We start from the raw sequence: 20,165 nt of genomic DNA on the forward strand, positions 1-20,165 counted from the left end.
AGCGTTTAGAAGCTGATTATGGGATGGATCCCTGGATATGGCAGTCTCTAAATGGTCCATCCTTTCATCACAGCTACGAACTTTGTCTCTGTAACTCCTTCCCTGGGTGTTTTGTTCCCAATTCTAAGAAGGTGCACAGTGTCCACACTTTGGTCTTCATTCTTCTTGAGTTTCATGCGTTTAGCAAATTGTATCTTATATCTTGGGTGTCCTAAGTTTTGGGCTAATATCCACTTATCAGTGAATACATATTGTGTGAGTTCTTTTGTGATTGTGTTACTTCACTCAAGATGATGCCCTCCAGGTCCATCCATTTGGCTAGGAATTTCATAAATTCATTCTTTTTAATAGCTGAGTAGTACTCCATTGTGTAAATGTACCATAATTTCTGTATCCATTCCTCTGTTGAGGGACATCTGGATTCTTTCCAGCTTCTGGCTATTATAAATAGGGCTGCTATGAACATAGTGGAGCATGTGTCCTTTTTACCGGTTGGGACATCTTCTGGATATATGCCCAGGAGAGGTATTGCTGGATCCTCCGGTAGTACTATGTCCAATTTTCTGAGGAACCGCCAGACTGATTTCCAGAGTGGTTGTACAAGCTTGCAATCCCACCAACAATGGAGGAGTGTTCCTCTTTCTCCACATCCTCGCCAGCATCTGCTGTCACCTGAATTTTTGATCTTAGCCATTCTGACTGGTGTGAGGTGGAATCTCAGGGTTGTTTTGATTTGCATTTCCCTGATGATTAAGGATGTTGAACATTTTTTCAGGTGCTTCTCTGCCATTCGGTATTCCTCAGGTGAGAATTCTTTGTTCAGTTCTGAGCCCCATTTTTAATGGGGTTATTTGACTTTCTGGAGTCCACCTTCTTGAGTTCTTTATATATATTGGATATTAGTCCCTTATCTGATTTAGGATAGGTGAAGATCCTTTCCCAATCTGTTGGTGGTTTTTTTGTCTTATTGATGGTGTCTTTAGCCTTGCAGAAGCTTTGTAGTTTCATGAGGTCCCACTTGTCAATTCTCGATCTTACAGCACAAGCCATTACTGTTCTATTCAGGAATTTTTCCCCTGTGCCCATATCTTCAAGGCTTTTCCCCACTTTCTCCTCTATAAGTTTCAGTGTCTCTGGTTTTATGTGAAGTTCCTTGATCCACTTAGACTTGACCTTAGTACAAGGAGATAGGAATGGATCGATTCGCATTCTTCTACATGTTAACAACCAGTTGTGCCAGCACCATTTGTTGAAAATGCTGTCTTTCTTCCACTGGATGTTTTTAGCTCCCTTGTCGAAGATCAAGTGACCGTAGGTGTGTGGGTTCATTTCTGGGTCTTCAATTCTATTCCATTGGTCTATTTGTCTGTCCCTATACCAGTACCATGCAGTTTTTATCACAATTGCTCTGTAGTAGAGCTTTAGGTCCGGCATGGTGATTCCACCAGAGGTTCTTTTATCCTTGAGAAGAGTTTTTGCTATCCTAGGTTTTTTGTTATTCCAGATGAATTTGCAGATTGCACTTTCTAATTCGTTGAAGAATTGATTTGGAATTTTGAAGGGGATTGCATTGAATCTGTAGATTGCTTTTGGCAAGATAGCCATTTTTACAATGTTGATCCTGCCAATCCATGAGCATGGGAGATCTTTCCATCTTCTGAGATCTTCTATAATTTCTTTCTTCAGAGACTTGAAGTTTTTATTATACAGATCTTTCACTTCCTTAGTTAGAGTCACGCCAAGATATTTTATATTATTTGTGACTATTGAGAAGGGTGTTGTTTCCCTAATTTCTTTCTCAGCCTGTTTATTCTTTGTGTAGAGAAAGGCCATTGATTTGTTTGAGTTAATTTTATATCCAGCTACTTCACCGAAGCTGTTTATCAGGCTTAGGAGTCCTCTGGTGGAATTTTTAGGGTCACTTATATATACTATCATATCATCTGCAAAAAGTGATATTTTGACTTCATCTTTTCCAATTTGTATCCCTTTGATCTCCTTTTGTTGTCGAATTGCTCTGGCTAGGACTTCAAGTACAATGTTGAATAGGTATGGAGAAAGTGGACAGCCTTGTCTAGTCCCTGATTTTAGAGGGATTGCTTCAAGCTTCTCACCATTTACTTTGATGTTGGCTACTGGTTTGCTGTAGATTGCTTTTATCATGTTTAGGTATGGGCCTTGAATTCCTGATCTTTCCAAGACTTTTATCATGAATGGGTGTTGGATCTTGTCAAATGCTTTTTCCGCATCTAAGGAGATGACCATGTGGTTTTTGTCTTTGAGTTTGTTTATATACTGGATTACGTTGATGGATTTCCGTATATTGAACCATCCCTGCATCCCTGGGATGAAACCTACTTGGTCAGGATGGATGATTGTTTTGATGTGTTCTTGGATTCGGTTAGCAAGAACTTTATTGAGGATTTTTGCATCAATATTCATAAGGGATATTGGTCTGAAGTTTTCTATCTTTGTTGGGTCTTTTTGTGGTTTAGGTATCAGAGTAATTGTGGCTTCATAGAATGAGTTGGGTAGAGTACCTTCTGTTTCTATTTTGTGGAATAGTTTGTGAAGAACTGGGATTAGATCTTTGAAGGTCTGATAGAACTCTGCAGTAAACCCATCTGGTCCTGGGCTTTTTTTAGTTGGGAGACTATTAATGACTGCTTCTATTTCTTTGGGGGATATAGGGCTGTTTAGATCATTAACCTGATCTTGATTCAACTTTGGTACTTGGTATCTGTCTAGGAACTTGTCCATTTCATCCAGGTTCTCCAGTTTTGTTGAGTATAGCCTTTGGTAGAAGGATCTGATGGTGTTTTGGATGTCTTCAGGATCTGTTGTTATGTGTCCTTTTTCATTTCTGATTTTGTTAATTAGGATGCTTTCCCTGTGCCCTCTAGTGAGTCTGGCTAAGGGTTTATCTATCTTGTTGATTTTCTCAAAGAACCAGCTCCTTGATTGGTTGATTCTTTGAATAGTTTTTCTTGTTTCCACTTGGTTGATTTCGCCCCTGAGTTTGATTATTTCCTGCCGTCTACTCCTCTTGGGTGAATTTGCTTCCTTTTGTTCTAGTGCTTTTAGGTATGTTGTCAAGCTGCTAATGTGTGCTCTCTCTAGTTTCCTTTTGGAGGCACTCAGAGCTATGAGTTTTCCTCTTAGAAATGCTTTCATTGCGTCCCATAAGTTTGGGTATGTTGTGGCTTCATTTTCATTGAACTCTAAAAAGTCCTTAATTCCTTTCTTCATTCCTTCCTTGACCAAGGTATCATTGAGAAGAGTGTTGTTCAGTTTCCACGTGAAGGTTGGCTTTCTATTATTTATTTTGTTATCGAAGATCAGCTTTAGTCCATGGTGATCTGATAGGATGCATGGGACAATTTCAATATTTTTGTATCTGTTGAGGCCTGTTTTGTGACCAATTATGTGGTCAATTTTGGAGAAGGTGCCATGAGGTGCTGAGAAGAAGGTATATCCTTTTGTTTTAGGATAGAATGTTCTGTAGATATCTGCCAGATCCATTTGATTCATAATTTCTCTTAGTTTCTCTGTGTCCCTGTTTAGTTTCTGTTTCCATGATCTGTCCATTGGTGAAAGTGGTGTGTTGAAGTCTCCCACTATTATTGTATGAGGTGCAATGTGTGCTTTGAGATTTACTAAAGTTTCTTTAATGAATGTGGCTGCCTTTGTATTTGGAGCATAGATATTCAGGATTGATAGTTCCTCTTGGAGGATTTTACCTTTGATGAGTATGAAGTGTCCCTCCCTGTCTTTTTTAATGACTTTGGGTTGGAAGTCAATCTTATCAGATATTAGAATGGCTACTCCAGCTTGTTTCTTCATACCATTTGCTTGGAAAATTGTTTTCCAGCCTTTCATTCTGAGGTAGTGTCTATCTTTTTCTCTGAGATGAGTTTCCTGTAAGCAGCAAAATGTTGTGTCTTGTTTGTGTAGCCAGTTTGTTAGTCTATGTCTTTTTATCGGGGAGTTGAGTCCATGATATTAAGAGATATTAAGGAAAAGTAATTGTTGTTTCCTGTTATTTTTGTTGTTAAAGTTGGCATTCTGTTCTTGTGGCTGTCTTCTTTTAGTTTTTTTGAGGGATTACCTTCTTGTTGTTTCTAGGGCGTGGTTCCTGTCCTTGTATTGTTTTTTTTCTGTTATTATCCTTTGAAGGGCTGGATTCGTGGAGAGATAATGTGTGAATTTGGTTTTGTCGTGGAATACTTTGGTTTCTCCATCTATGTTAATTGAGAGTTTGGCTGGGTATAGTAGCCTGGGCTGGAATTTGTGTTCTTTTAGTGTCTGTATAACATCTTTCCAGGATCTTCTGGCTTTCATAGTCTCTGGTGAAAAATCTGGTGTAATTCTGATAGGCTTGCCTTTATATGTTACTTGGCCTTTTTCTCTTACTGCTTTTAGTATTCTATCTTTATTTAGAGCATCTGTTGTTCTGATTATTATGTGTCGGGAGGTATTTCTTTTCTGGTCCAGCCTATTTGGAGTTCTGTAGGCTTCTTGTATGTTCATGGGCATCTCTTTCTTTAGATTTGGGAAGTTTTCTTCTATAATTTTGTTGAAGATATTTGCTGGTCCTTTGAGTTGAAAATCTTCATTCTCATCCACTCCTATTATCCGTAGGTTTGGTCTTCTCATTGTGTCCTGTATTTCTTGGATGTTTTGAGTTAGGATCTTTTTGCATTTTACATTTTCCTTGATTGTTGTGCCGATGTTCTCTATGGAATCTTCTGCACCTGAGATTCTCTCTTCCATCTCTTGTATTCTGTTGCTGATGCTCGTATCTATGGTTCCAGATTTCTTTCCTAGGGTTTCTATCTCCAGTGTTGCCTCATTTTGGGTTTTCTTTATTGTGTCTACTTCCCTTTTTAGGTCTAGTATGGTTTTGTTCATTTCCATCATCTGTTTGGATGTGTTTTCCTGTTTTTCTTTAAGGACTTCTACCTGTTCGATTGTGTTATCCTGTTTTTCTTTAAGGACTTCTACCTGTTTGATTGTGTTATCCTGTTTTTCTTTAAGGACTTGTAACTCTTTAGCCATGTTCTCCTGTAATTCTTTAAGTGAGTTATTAAAGTCCTTCTTAATGTCCTCTACCATCATCATGAGATATGCTTTTAGATCCGTGTCTAGCTTTTCCGGTGTGTTGGGGTGCCCTGGACTGGGCGAAGTGGGGGTGCTGGGTTCTGATGATGGTGAGTGGTCTTGGTTTCTGTTAGTAAGATTATTACGTTTACCTTTCGCCATCTGGTAATCTCTGGGGTTAGTTGTTATCGTTGTCACTGTTTAAAGATTGGAGCAGAAGCTGTGTTCCACTCACCAGCAGTCTCAAAATCCTGCGGCGGGGGTCGTGGGAAGCTGGCGGTACCCCGGTGCTGGTCCAGCCGGAAGAGGCCTGTGGTCCTACTCAGGCCGGTTTTCTGCTTCCCTAACTAATGCAGTCTCTGGTCCCGCGTGCAATTGGATTGGAGCAGAAGCTGTGTTCCACTCACCAGAAGTCTTAAGATCCTGTGGCAGGTGTTGTGGGTAGCTGGCGAGTGTCAGCCGACCCTGCGCCCTAGCTACCCCGGTGCTTTTCTGGCCGGAAGAGGCTTGTGGCCCTATGTAGGCTGGATTTCTGCCTCCCCAACCAAAGCAGTCTCAGGTCCCGCGTGATTGGACTGGAGCAGAAGCTGTGTTCCACTCTCCAGCAGTCTCAAAATCCTGTGGCGGCGGTCATGGGTAGCTGGCGGGTGTCAGGCGACCCTGCGCTCAAGCTTCCCCTGTGCTGATCCGGCCGGATGAGGCCTGTGGCCCTACTCAGGCCGGTTTCTGCTTCCCTAACTAATGCAGTCTCAGGTCCCGCGCGCAATTGGATTGGAGCAGAAGCTGTGTTCCACTCACCAGAAGTCTTAAGATCCTGTGGCGGGTGTTGTGGGTAGCTGGCGAGTGTCAGCCGACCCTGCGCCCTAGCTGCCCCGGTGCTTTTTGAGATATTTTCTTTATTTACATTTCAAATGCAATCCTGAAAGTTCCCTATACCCTCCACCTGCCCTGCTCCCCTACCCACCCACTCCCACTTCTTGACCCTGGCGTCCCCCTGTACTGGGGCATATAAAGTTAGCAATACCAAGGGGCCTCTCTTCCCAATGGTTGGCCATCATTGGGAAGAGTGGATCTCTTTGTTAATGGCCATCTACTGCAAGAATAAGAATACTCTTACGAGGGTTGAGTGGTATACTGATCTACAGTTATAACATATGTCATTAGGAGTCATTTTATTACTGTGTTCATTTAGTAGAATAATACTAGTAGGTTTTCCCATAGGGCCCATCTAGTCTCCAGTTCTTGGCTTCATTAGTAGTGTCAGGTGTGGATTAGATCTCATGGAATGGGCTTTCAGAGTGATTGGTTTTTCCTGAAACATTTGTAGCCCTATTGATCAGAATATCTCTGAGGCAGATTGCTGCTGTAGGTTTCAGGGTTTGTAGCTGGGTGATATTACAGATTACCTTTTTCTTCCAGTAGTGTGCAGAGCACCTTCAAGCACCATGAATGGAAGTCAGTAAGGGAAGAGCTTCTAGTTGGGCACCAGCTACATTCTGCCAGGGCTTTACTTTCAGATTGTGGAGGGTAATCAATGAATAGCATTGGTAATAGGCCTGTGAGTTCTCGTTGGGTGGGATGTTTATGGGTACTCTTTGCTGTGCCTTGTTCTTAACTATGTCCTCTGTTTTCTCCCTAGTTGCAAATGAAGCAGGAGACAAGAATGCCAGACCACTTGCTCGCTTCTCCCGTGAGTAAACCTTGCTTCATTCTTGTGGGGCTCCAGTAGAACGTGTTCACCAGAGGCCTTTGCTCATGTGCTTCACCTCTGTGATTCTGTTAGGTGTTTTTCAAGCAATAATGCAGTCTCCTGCTAGTTAATTGTCTTAGTCAGGGTTTTATTGTTGTGAACAGACACCATGACCAAGACAAATCTTGGTAAAGGCTATCTATATATATATAAGTCTTGGTAAAGTCTATATAAAGAACATTTAATTGGGGCTGGCTTACAGGTTCAGAGATTCAGTCCATTATCATCAAGGTGGGAGCATGGCAGCATCCAGGCTGTCATGGCTCAGGCAGAGCTGAGAGTTCTACGTCTTCATCCAAAGGCTGCTAGTGGAAGACTGACTTCCAGGTAACTGGGGTGAGAGTCTTAAGCCCACACCCCCAGTGACATACCTACTCCAACCAGGTCACACCTATTCCAACAAGGCCACACCTCCAGATGGTGCCACTCCCTGGTCCAAGAATATACAAACTATCACATTAATATTACTCTTCTGCCCCATCCCATGCGAGGCACTCATGGCCATGGGCTTTTTAGTCTCGAGACCTCTGGTCTCCAAGCTGAACTCTAGGGCTTTGCTCTTTGAAGTCTGATTTCCAGAGCAGTAGACAAGTTTCACCTTTGCTTTTGAGAGATACAGAGCCTTCAGACACCTACTCCAAATCTCTTGCACCCGGGCCTGCATTTTTAATAAATCCCCAGATGACTCTTGTCACAATACTTAGAGAGGCACTGTGTGAGGGGTATCCCCAGAGTACGGTGCAGAGGGAGGAGGTTTAGTGGTGCTGAAGGAAGGAAGCTTGTAGCTGCATGGCCTTTCCACATATACAGCATCATTGCAACCCATGGTGGATTTGTGCACTTGTACCACTGTCTTAGTGACACTTTACAGCTCAGATGGATTGATGCCTTTCCTTGGGCTCAGGAATATCACGTCAGGCTACTGTTTCCCACCAGATCTGTTCAGATCTTGATCTTGATAAAAAAGTAACCATCAAAAGCTTCTCAATAGCTTCCATACCCATGTGATCAGTAGATCACATAGCAAGTTTGTGGATGTCCTGAATGAGTGGGTGCCAGTGAAAACAGTGGGGATGCTGGAGCCAGAACAGGGGTGATAGAAATGCACTACAAACTTCTTCTGTTTTAAGTTGAGAAATGGTTATGTCTTAAATAAAAATAGGTGGGATTTCCTTACTGCAATGTTATGTTTGCTTTTCTTCAATTTTATGGTCCTGGATTTCCAATCTAAAAAATGAAGGTGATAACTTTTACAAAAAGTTGATATCTTATCCTATCATTACTTTACCCCGAGTGTGGTTGACAAGATCCAAGTGTGACATGACCAGAGTGATCTTAATGCATGAAGTTAAAACTATGATTTCTCTATTTATAGAAATTCCTCTAAACTCTGCCTTCTCCCACTTTTCAGAAAGTTTCAAATTTTTACGATTGATTTCCCAGAGATGGTTTTTATAAAACTGCAATGATGTATGCTAATGACAGAGAACTAAGTGCTCACATTGTAGACACTGGAATGAACACTCACTTCTCACGGGTCCCATTTTTCATTGTCCTCCTACCTGGAACCATTATTTCCAAAATAAGTATTTCAATGAGCATGATGGATATGCCTTTATCCCTTTTATTCTTATTTTTCATCTCTTGAGTAATAGTCAGAAAGATGGATAATCTGGAGATTGTGTGCAGGATTTACCTTAGTGAGAGTTCCCGACACTTGCCTTGGTGTGGAAAGAGAAGTGGGTCCTTGAGCCACATAGCCAGGAGATCTGGAACAGTAAGTCCCTTTATGGACAGAAAGGGTAATTTCTCTTGTAGGTAACTTCTATAATTTCTAAGCCATGTGCCTGATTTGAAAGGGTGACATGTCATATGACAGCTTATTTGCTAGACATAAATGAGGGTGCTGGGGGTTGGGGAAGTCTATACAGGGAAAATGGTTCACAGTATTCGTGTGAGATGAGCCCAGCACAGAGAAGGAAAGGAAAGTGTTATGACAGAGTGCTGTATCCCAAGAGAAAGTCAGAGGCCATGTTAGGTGCTGCCTCTTCTTGTAGCAAGTAGGAGAGAGAAGGGAACTTGGATGGCATCAGAAAGGGAAGAACATTCTCCTTATACAACTGTTGAATTCCCAACTCTTCATGTACCACACCAAAAGAGTGGTGGGATGAAGCATTCTGCGTGGGAGGAGGGGGAGGACCTGGATGGTACTCTGGAACTGGGAGGATAAAGGACTGTACTTCTCTCCAAATTTTCTTTAACAAGACAGAGCTAGGTGGAAAGTCTAGCTTTCAACAAGCTAGGGTATATTATCCAATGGAATACCAAACTGGAGCCTTTGCTGTGAAGTCTAGACCCAGCCAGAGGGTCAGAGAAACACTGGGATTAGGGATGGGTCTTGGGAGACCTCAGATCCCATCTGTCCTTGCATTTCAAGCTTTGACTTTTAATCATCCTGGCCTCAATCAGAGCAAGTACCTAATAACTGGTTTATTATAAACAGTATTGCTAAGGTGTCTGAAAATTGCACCTGTCATGAGCCTTGTCCTGAAGCTAAGCTATATCATTATCCTGGGCATTCCCTCTTGTATATGGAGATATCATAAAGGTTGGTGTGTTAGAGAAAGTTGTTTCTAATCTTAAAACATAAAAGCTCTTTCCCCTGTCAGGGGTTAACAGCCATGTGTAGTGCTCAGGTCCAGCCACAGAGGGGCAGAAGAAGCCTGGGCTGCGTGATGTGCTTCTGCACTCCAGGAGCTAAGAGGCTGCTGCATGTTCTTTTGGACTTGTACTGTGAAGGAGTTCCAGGGAACTGCAGAAACATGGAGAGGATGCAGTGGTCTCAACGTGTAAAGAGCCAGATAGTTTTATTCTGAAGTTTCCATTGCTCTCCCAGAATATGGGAGAAAAATGTCTCCCTGAGATGAGCAATCATTGAAAAAAATAGTAACTTTTAGACCAGAGAGGTGTCTTAGTGGTTAAGAAAGTATTAGTTGTCCTTCCTGAAGACCTGGGTTGCTCCCAAAACCCATGCAGTGGCTCAGACCTGTCTGCAACTCCAGTTCTATTGAACCATATGCCATATTCTGGCCTTAAACGGACATACATGCAGGCAAAACACCTTCACACATAAAATAAAAATAAAACAAAATAGTGGTTTCAGAAGCAGCAGGAGGAATTGAAGGTAATTAGTAATGTCTGTAGATTTGGCGCTCTTATTTTGGAGAGAGAAGTATAGATGTTGATAGAGATAGATCTTCTGTTGAAGACCTTAGGCAACTAGGGCTGATGGAGCTAAAATCAGCACTGAGGGTCTTTGCCCTGGATGAATAATTTCCTTACCTGGAAGCAGTGTGGGAGAAGCAGCAATGTGCACTGGGAGATGAGCGCTGGGGCAGGGTTGAGCCAGAGACGAGCATGGTCCTCTATATGCTGATGCTTAAATTGTGACAGAGAATGCTTGGGTGCAAAGAAGTTTCCTATATTGTCATCACTAGGAATGGCTGTCATAGACAAGGGAGCTTGAGTTGGGAAGGGATGGATTCTGGAATCCAGATGAGAGCAAGGATGAGAAAGAAGGGCTGCAGCTCATGGCCAGGCCGTCAGAATTCTGAGGGCCGTGTGTAATGGAAGAGATATAAAGAACTCAGGGAAGAAGGCATCAACAGCATGCAAGGTTTTATGTAGGTTGAAGTGACAAATCCATAGGAACAGAGAAGGGAAGGAGATTGCTGGGCAATGGGAAGTTATTTTCAGTGGGTATAAAGTTTGGGTTATGAAAGATGAGTAAATCGTTGAGATCTGCTGATTACCACCTAGTAGTACACTCTTAAAGCATATTAGAGAATAGCTAGTACTACAGTTTCAAACCACAAGCCCCCCCCAGAAACAACCAAATCAAAACCCAAAACCAACCAACAAAGAAACAAAAATTCAGATGGACCAAAGGCCACTTTGGAGGTGATGGGCATGTTCAGAAGTATTTTGATGGTGGGGATGGTATCACAGGTGTATGCTTATGACCAAAATCTCATAATACACACTTTAAATAACTGCATTTCATATGTTGATTGTCCTGCAGTAAAGATCAAAACAGATGTATGGGAGTAGGAGCTGGATTTGAGCTTTTTTTTGATTTCTCCTATACACTCCATAGTATTTCTCAATACTTCAGCTCCTGTACTGGGCTCTAGGTCACTCAACACTCTTCAGGATCTGAGCTTCCATTTCCCACTCACCTAATGGTGTCTCTAGAATGTCTACAGGTGAAGGGATGGCAGCTCCATGATTTTTACATGGAATCCCAAGAACTTTCTAGAAATGCAAATTCTTGGATTCATTCTACATTTGCTGACTCTGGCTCTTGGTATGGGTCCTGATAGAACCTTAGAACCATAGAACTATTTTTAACAGTCCATTTGGTGGCTCTACCACCTGGCACACTTTAAAGTACCACTTCCACAAGCCACCTCCTGGGTACCACCTCTTATTATTCTCTCACCCTCTTCCATGTCTTACCATTTATTTTCACCTTCCTCCAGTAAACTACCCCAGTACCCCACACAGAACACCTTTCTCTCCTTTATTGTGTTGGTGTTTGAAGACCCTGTTGCCCTTAGCATCTTACCTCCTGCCCCCCCCCACCTTACATTTTGCTTAAATGCAGACCAGCTTCTTTTCCCATAAGAGAAATAGCAGTATTTCCCCCTAGATACCTGCATGAAGCTCATACAATAAAAAAGGTCAGATTAGAATCTTTTGACTTCAGGGGACAAGGAAGATGTGATTTGACTACTTCACTCCTCATTTGTCTTCTACTCTCTCGTTGTGAAAAAAATTAGGGCAATGTTTTAGGTTCCAGCAAAAGATAGTTTAGTTAACTTGAAAACTCTTTCATTTTTACATGCATAAAGAAATACTGAATAAAATATTTCAAAGTACTTTATAATAAACAGAAAGCACTTTATGGGTTCTAGCAATGGAGGGACAATTTAATGTCAGTAGAGCTCATTGATGCCACATCACTTCCATAGCCGCTGGCACCATGTTTTACTGACCATGTAATGAAAGAATTTGGGTTCTGCAGTAATGGTGAACTAACTGAAATCTCCTAAATTGGACTTTTAAAACATAGATTTGTTTTCCAAAAGTGCCTGCATCTTTCCCATCCCACCTGTTCTTGTTGAGTGTGAGACGGATAAACCTCACACTGAGATGTAAGGCTGCATTTTCTCTCTTTCATTCGGGTGACCTATAAATGTAGCAGAGACAATATGATGTACCATCGGTAGAAAACATATGTGGAACAAAGAATTTTACCTCTCCTTTTATTTTTTGGATATCAGTGGAACAGTAGCAGCCCAGTGGGGTCCTTGGATTTTTACATTCTCTTTGCAGTAATGCGGCAGTATCCCGTATTTTTCTGCTTGTGTGTCAGAGAGTAAGACCAATGAAATTCATGCTAAGAAACATTTACTTTATATGCCCCAGTACAGGGGAACACCAGGGCCAAACAATGGGAATGGGTGGGTAGGGAAGTAGGGGGGAGGGTATGGGGGACTTTTGGGATAGCATTGGAAATGTAATTGAGGAAAATACGTAATAAAAAATATTAAAAAAAATAAACATTTAGTCAAACTTCTAAAAATTCAGGAGTAATTTTGGAATAAGCCAGAGTAAACAGACAACTGACTGGTGGAAGGAAAGCAAATTGAGTTATGGCAGATTCCTCATCAGGAGCCACAGAAACACAGTGTCTTCAAGCGATAACAGGAAAGAACTACAAATGAGGAAACCGGCAACCAGTACGATGGCCTCCAGAACAAAGGAACAATCTACATGTTACAAGTTGAAGAAAAAAAATCAGGCTGAAGGAAGGGTAAAGGAAGTTCCTAAACAAAAGGAAACTTAAAATAAAGAGCCATGGAAATGAGGAAGGGAAGAACAGGAAATACCAAGAACAAGTTGATAAGGGCTTACCTTAGATTTTCTAAATTACTTACGGTATTTGAAGAGAAATCACAATTATCCGATGTGTTTCTAAGGGTGCATAAAACAAATATAATCATTATGAATGCTATTAAATAGTCATAATTTTATTTTAAATTGGGCAACCACAGGGATATAAGTAGATATAAAGGTTCTATTCTTGAATTGGCAAAAAAAAATCACTCTAGAAGACATAGTTATTATTACTGTGTATATCCAATGTATGATGCAAAATCCAGTATACCTACTTAGAAATCTATACACAAACATTCTTGTAAGTCACAAGAGGAATAGAAGGATTAAAAAACAAGCAAAACAAATATGACTCCAGTATGTATAATACCCTATATGCAAATGATCTAAGTTCAGCAATTAACGGAGATATTGTCATAGTAGATTAAGAAACATGACCAACTATGTATTACCTATAAGAAACAAATAAAACCATTTAAGCAAGCTGAAGGTCAAAGAATGGAAAAAAGACCCACATTAGCATCAATCAAAGAGAATCTCTAGTGTATCATCAAATAAAGAAAACATGAGGAACAGTGTATCATGATAGTGGTCATTCTACCAAGAAGACAGCAATTTCACATGTCTATGTAACAGTGAACTGAGATGTAAAATATGTGAATCAAAATCTGACATAGGTAAAACAAGAGACAGACAGCTAGCTACACAACTATAGTTGGACACGTCAACACACCTCCTTCAACCATACATAGAACATACAGAGCATAAAGAAGAACTCAGCACCACCAACAGTCAGTGGTATTTAATTGTTATGTGCTTAGTTCATTCAGTAACTGCCAAACACACATTTCCTTCTAAAGTATGCAAAGAATACATCCCAAGATAGTCTAACCTTAGATCATAAAACAATCTTAAGAAATTTAAAAGAACAGAAATTATGCAGAATGTGATGTCTAACTGTAATGGAACCAATTAGAGAAACTCAAGAAGCAGATCGTCAAACAACTGTAAGTAAATATCACATTTCCATCCTGAAGATGAAGTCTTAAGAGGAATAAAATCATGTTTTATTGAGTTGGGATAAAGATGAAGTTTGTCAAAGCTTATGGTACTTAAAAGTTAAACTTTGTTCAAACAGGGTTAAGAGGAAAGTTTGTTGAATCAAAATGTATGGAGATATTTAAAAAACAGCCCAATAGCTGACTGTGAACATCCACTCCTGTGTTTGCTAGGCCCCGGCATCGTCTCACAAGAGACAGCTATATTTGGGTCCTTTCAGCAAAATCTTGCTAGTGTATGCAATGGTGTCAGCGTTTAGAAGCTGATTATGGGACGGATCCCTGGATACAGCAGTCTCTAAATGGTCCATCCTTTCATCACAGCTACGAACTTTGTCTCTGTAACTCCTTCCCTGGGTGTTTTGTTCCCAATTCTAAGAAGGTGCACAGTGTCCACACTTTGGTCTTCATTCTTCTTGAGTTTCATGCGTTTAGCAAATTGTATCTTATATCTTGGGTATCCTAAGTTCAGCTATTGGATGTATCACAGGGCTCCCAATGGAGAAGCTAGAGAAAGTACCCAAGGAGCTAAAGGGATCTGCAACCCTATTGTTGGAACAACATGATGTACTAACCAGAACCCCGGAGCTCTTGTCTCTAGCTGCATATGTATCGAAAGATGGCCAAGTCGGCCATCAATGGAAAGAGAGGCCCATTGGACTTGCAAACTTTATATGCCCCAATATAGGGGAATGCCAGGGCCAAAAGAATGGGAATGGGTGGGTAGGGAAGTGGGGGGCGCTATGGGGGACTTTTGGGATAGCATTGGAAATGTAATTGAGGAAAATATGTAATAAAAATATTAAAAATCAAAAAAAAAACAGCCCAAAGTGAATCTTAAGAACATAGAAAAGGCTAAACAAATCCAAATCAAGCACTATAGAAGAAATAATAAAGAAAAGAGCAATAGTTAGTGACATTAAAAACAGAGACACATAAGGTGTGCTGTATAAAAATGGACTATATCTATGACGGCAGCTCCAGAAAGGTAAATCTTCTGTATTTAAAACGGAGTGACAGTGTGGCTGCATTAGTATACCTTATGATGTTGGCACAGTCAAGAAACAGATTAATTGTATTTATAAGAATAAATCCACAAGTTAAGCTACACTTGACTGTGAACAAAACAAAGGGTTGGTTCTTTGAAAGATCTGTAAGATGAGAAACTTCAACAAATCATAAATATAAGAAATGAAACAGAATATTGCAACCAGCAGGTATCAGAAAGACAATAAAATACCCTGAGCATCTCTACAGTAGCTACATTCCAGAGCTTAGATGAAATATACTTCACTCTTACAGAACTACACAACGTATCCAAAATGAAACACATTTCGTAGCACCATCACTATTACATAATTAGAAACTTCCACAATTTGAAATTTAAGGTCCAAATGGTATGCCTGAAAACTGTAAATCAATACAAATGAGCATCAGATATTTATATCTTTATCATTTCTTAGGAAACTGAAGGCTAGCATTGTCTAGATAAAGGTATTTATTAAGCAGACAATGATAGTACCAGAAGTGATTACAGACCAATACCTTATAGTTATAGATGAGAAAATCCCCAACAGAGTATTAGCATTTGCTAATACTATTAGTCCCTTGTAATATCTGTGTATTTGAAAAATAGATTTCAACTAGTGGGAGTTAATTCTATGGATTCCAGGATCATTGACTCTTCTAAAAAAAACCATTCAATATAGCCTACTATACTAACAGGCTAAAGTAGGAAAGTCACACATGATCATGTCAGTGATGCAGAAAGAACACTAAACAACACTCAACAGCTATCCATGGTAAAAAAAAAATCTCAGATTTCAGGGTGGCTTGTGATTAGATAAAGAATATGCACAGAAAGAACCTCAACAGTTAATGGAAGGACAAAAAGATGTATGCTTTCCCCTAAAACTGGGAACACATATCATACTATACTTATTTAACATTCTTTTAAAAGTTCTATCTTATACCTTAATGGATAAAGGATGAGTTTAAAAAGCCTATCAGAAGGGAAGAATGACAAATTTAGCATTTACAAATGACAAATCCCAAAGACTCTACTCAAAGTTCAACAGTAAGTTGAATAAGTGAGTTGCGTTATATTGTACAAGATTAACACACAAAACTCATTGTTATTGCTGTAAGCTAGACAGAAAAATGGGGCAATGATGTTTACAAGTACTCTAACCAGGTGGGATGCAAAGATGTAGATCCAAGACTTGCGCTGACACTGCAATACTAATGAAAGAAACCCTAGAACCTCAAAGTGCAAGACATCTCCAAGTGCAAAACATCAAATGACACACCCTTTAACTCTGAGGACATGTTCTAGAAACACACTGCTTAGGTGATTTGTTGTTGTGTGAATCCATACCTGGAAGATGTGTACACAATAATGCAATTACAGTTTGACCTTCTAGGGCTCCCATTGTGTATGTAGTCTGTTATTAACCAAACTGTTACATGGCATAAGACCATGCTGTGCTCACACATTGAAAGAGACAACATATTAAAAAACACTAGTTGTTGCAGTATTGATACCCTGATTTAACACAATCCACACTAAAATACTATCAAGATTTTATATAGATATAAATTAGAGTTTTATATTTTCTGAAATTAATCTGGGGAATTCAGCAATACTAGGAAGTCAAACAATTTTGAGAAAGACTCAAGGATAAGCCTATTTGATTTCAAGGGTTAATAATAAAGACCTTGTGTTGTTAGTGAGAAGATAAATCCACACGTCAGCCAAATAGAATGGTAAACCCAGGAAGGGACTTAGAGGAACACACCTAACTTGTTTTCAACAACACTACAAGAACAATTCAATGAAGGAAATATGGCTTTTTCAATACGCTGTCTTGGAATATTGGATATTGTAGGCAAGCTACATGGACACAGCAATAAAACAACTCCAGTGAATTATTGCTGTCCCCATCAATCAGAGCATCCCTCAGTCCTAATCAGAGAAGCTGCTTCTTGCGGTAGATGGAAAGTAACACAGAGACCTACAGTTGGTCAACCTGCAGAGAACAAGAGACTTCACAGAGCCCACCCCATAACTTTTATGTGGAAGTGGGTGTAGAAAGAAATTAGGGAAACAACACCCTTCTCAATAGTCACAAATAATATAAAATATCTTGGCGTGACTCTAACTAAGGAAGTGAAAGATCTGTATAATAAAAACTTCAAGTCTCTGAAGAAAGAAATTCTAGAAGATCTCAGAAGATGGAAAGATCTCCCATGCTCATGGATTGGCAGGATCAACATTGTAAAAATGGCTATCTTGCCAAAAGCAATCTACAGATTCAATGCAATCCCCATCAAAATTCCAAATCAATTCTTCAACGAATTAGAAAGTGCAATCTGCAAATTCATCTGGAATAACAAAAAACCTAGGATAGCAAAAACTCTTCTCAAGGATAAAAGAACCTCTGGTGGAATCACCATGCCGGACCTAAAGCTCTACTACAGAGCAATTGTGATAAAAACTGCATGGTACTGGTATAGTGACAGACAAATAGACCAATGGAATAGAATTGAAGACCCAGAAATGAACCCACACACCTATGGTCACTTGATCTTCGACAAGGGAGCTAAAAACATCCAGTGGAAGAAAGACAGCATTTTCAACAAATGGTGCTGGCACAACTGGTTGTTAACATGTAGAAGAATGCGAATCGATCCATTCCTATCTCCTTGTACTAAGGTCAAGTCTAAGTGGATCAAGGAACTTTACATAAAACCAGAGACACTGAAAATTATAGAGGAGAAAGTGGGGAAAAGCCTTGAAGATATGGGCACAGGGGAAAAATTCCTGAATAGAACAGTAATGGCTTGTGCTGTAAGATCGAGAATTGACAAGTGGGACCTCATGAAACTACAAAGCTTCTGCAAGGCTAAAGACACCATCAATAAGATAAAAAAACCACCAACAGATTGGGAAAGGATCTTCACCTATCCTAAATCAGATAAGGGACTAATATCCAATATATATAAAGAACTCAAGAAGGTGGACTCCAGAAAGTCAAATAACCCCATTAAAAATGGGGCTCAGAACTGAACAAAGAATTCTCACCTGAGGAATACCGAATGGCAGAGAAGCACCTGAAAAAATGTTCAACATCCTTAATCATCAGGGAAATGCAAATCAAAACAACCCTGAGATTCCACCTCACACCAGTCAGAATGGCTAAGATCAAAAATTCAGGTGACAGCAGATGCTGGCGAGGATGTGGAGAAAGAGGAACACTCCTCCATTGTTGGTGGGATTGCAAGCTTGTACAACCACTCTGGAAATCAGTCTGGCGGTTCCTCAGAAAATTGGACATAGTACTACCGGAGGATCCAGCAATACCTCTCCTGGGCATATATCCAGAAGATGTCCCAACCGGTAAAAAGGACACATGCTCCACTATGTTCATAGCAGCCCTATTTATAATAGCCAGAAGCTGGAAAGAACCCAGATGTCCCTCAACAGAGGAATGGATACAGAAATTATGGTACATTTACACAATGGAGTACTACTCAGCTATTAAAAAGAATGAATTTTTGAAATTCCTAGCCAAATGGATGGACCTGGAGGGCATCATCTTGAGTGAAGTAACACAATCACAAAAGAACTCACACAATATGTATTCATTGATAAGTGGATATTAGACCAAAACTTAGGATACCCAAGATATAAGATACAATTTGATAAACGCATGAAACTCAAGAAGAATGAAGACCAAAGTGTGGACACTGTGCACCTTCTTAGAATTGGGAACAAAACACCCAGGGAAGGAGTTACAGAGACAAAGTTCGTAGCTGTGATGAAAGGATGGACCATTTAGAGACTGCTGTATCCAGGGATCCGTCCCATAATCAGCTTCTAAACGCTGACACCATTGCATACACTAGCAAGATTTTGCTGAAAGGACCCAAATATAGCTGTCTCTTGTGAGACGATGCCGGGGCCTAGCAAACACAGGAGTGGATGTTCACAGTCAGCTATTGGATGTATCACAGGGCTCCCAATGGAGAAGCTAGAGAAAGTACCCAAGGAGCTAAAGGGATCTGCAACCCTATTGTTGGAACAACATGATGTACTAACCAGAACCCCGGAGCTCTTGTCTCTAGCTGCATATGTATCGAAAGATGGCCTAGTCGGCCATCACTGGAAAGAGAGGCCCATTGGACTTGCAAACTTTATATGCCCCAATATAGGGGAATGCCAGGGCCAAAAGAATGGGAATGGGTGGGTAGGGAAGTGGGGGGCGCTATGGGGGACTTTTGGGATAGCATTGGAAATGTAATTGAGGAAAATATGTAATAAAAATATTAAAAATTAAAAAAAAAGAAAGACTGTAAGAACCACAGGTGCTATGAATAGACGGAAACTTGTTTCCAACAGGGTAGATGCACATATAAACTACAAGCAATTGAGATAGCATGTATAATACCTGAACAAGCTCATCCCACACAAAATCTCAGCACGCAGCAGAGCAGGTAGGTATGAAGTAACATCTGGAGCTGAGGGGATATTGACATTTTATTACTGTGGAGATTGGGAAAGGCAGTGTTCTCTGCTGTGATACCCAGAATACTGACCACACTCCAGGGCAGGCACTATGCCCAGGAATAGTCAACCAACATAAACAGGACTCTGTATATTTTATTTTGTTTTTGTTTTTTAAATGATGGAGGAAGAAGAATAGGAGAAAGGGAGAAAGGTAGAGAGAAGGTGGGGGACATGAAATTGGGTGGCTAGGAGGTGGGGCAGGATCTGGGAAGAGTTGAGGCAGTAGGTTAAATATGATCAAATACATTGTAAGAAATTCTCCAATGAAAATATTAAAAGAATTTGGAATGGACCATGGAGTTAAATGTATATTTGTTTTTTAAATAGAAGGTATTCAGTCCCCGGGCTAAGAGTTTATATACATACCAAAAGCATGTATAGAAAGGGGTCTTGGTAATTTGAGCCTTGCCAACATTAAAGATCTTTGTTGTTTGAAAGAATATACAAGAATAAATAAACTGAAAAATATTTTCAAATCACACATATATCAAAGGATTAGTATCTAGATTACACGAAGAGATTTCAAAACTCAAGAGAAGAAAAGTAGACCACATTGAGTTAAATGTGGTCAAAGGACTTTAATAGACATGTCCCCAAAGAAAATAAACAGAGGCAAGAAAGATATCCTGGGTGTTGACAAACAGGCAAGTGGATTTGAAATGATAACGAGACACCATTGCACATCTATCCAATTAGCTAACAGAAGATCTATGCTACTCAAATGCTG

The 20,165-nt window shown here is 40.2% G+C and overlaps 1 protein-coding gene across 4 annotated transcripts in view; it reads left to right on the top strand.

Annotated features, from left to right (window-relative positions):
• Positions 1–20,165, top strand: part of Pde1c (phosphodiesterase 1C) — a 575,927-nt gene that overhangs the window by 181,591 nt on the left and 374,171 nt on the right. For all 4 annotated transcript variants that reach the window (XM_085840595.1, XM_029478709.2, XM_085840594.1 and 1 more), the window contains one exon: positions 6,740–6,790. In XM_085840595.1, the coding sequence (XP_085696721.1) occupies positions 6,740–6,790 (51 nt within the window). The remainder of the gene's footprint in view (positions 1–6,739; positions 6,791–20,165) is intronic.

The sequence above is a fragment of the Mus caroli genome, unplaced genomic scaffold, assembly GCF_978045245.1.
Source record: "Mus caroli unplaced genomic scaffold, Mus_caroli_1 scaffold_7, whole genome shotgun sequence".
Taxonomy (NCBI): domain Eukaryota; kingdom Metazoa; phylum Chordata; class Mammalia; order Rodentia; family Muridae; genus Mus; species Mus caroli.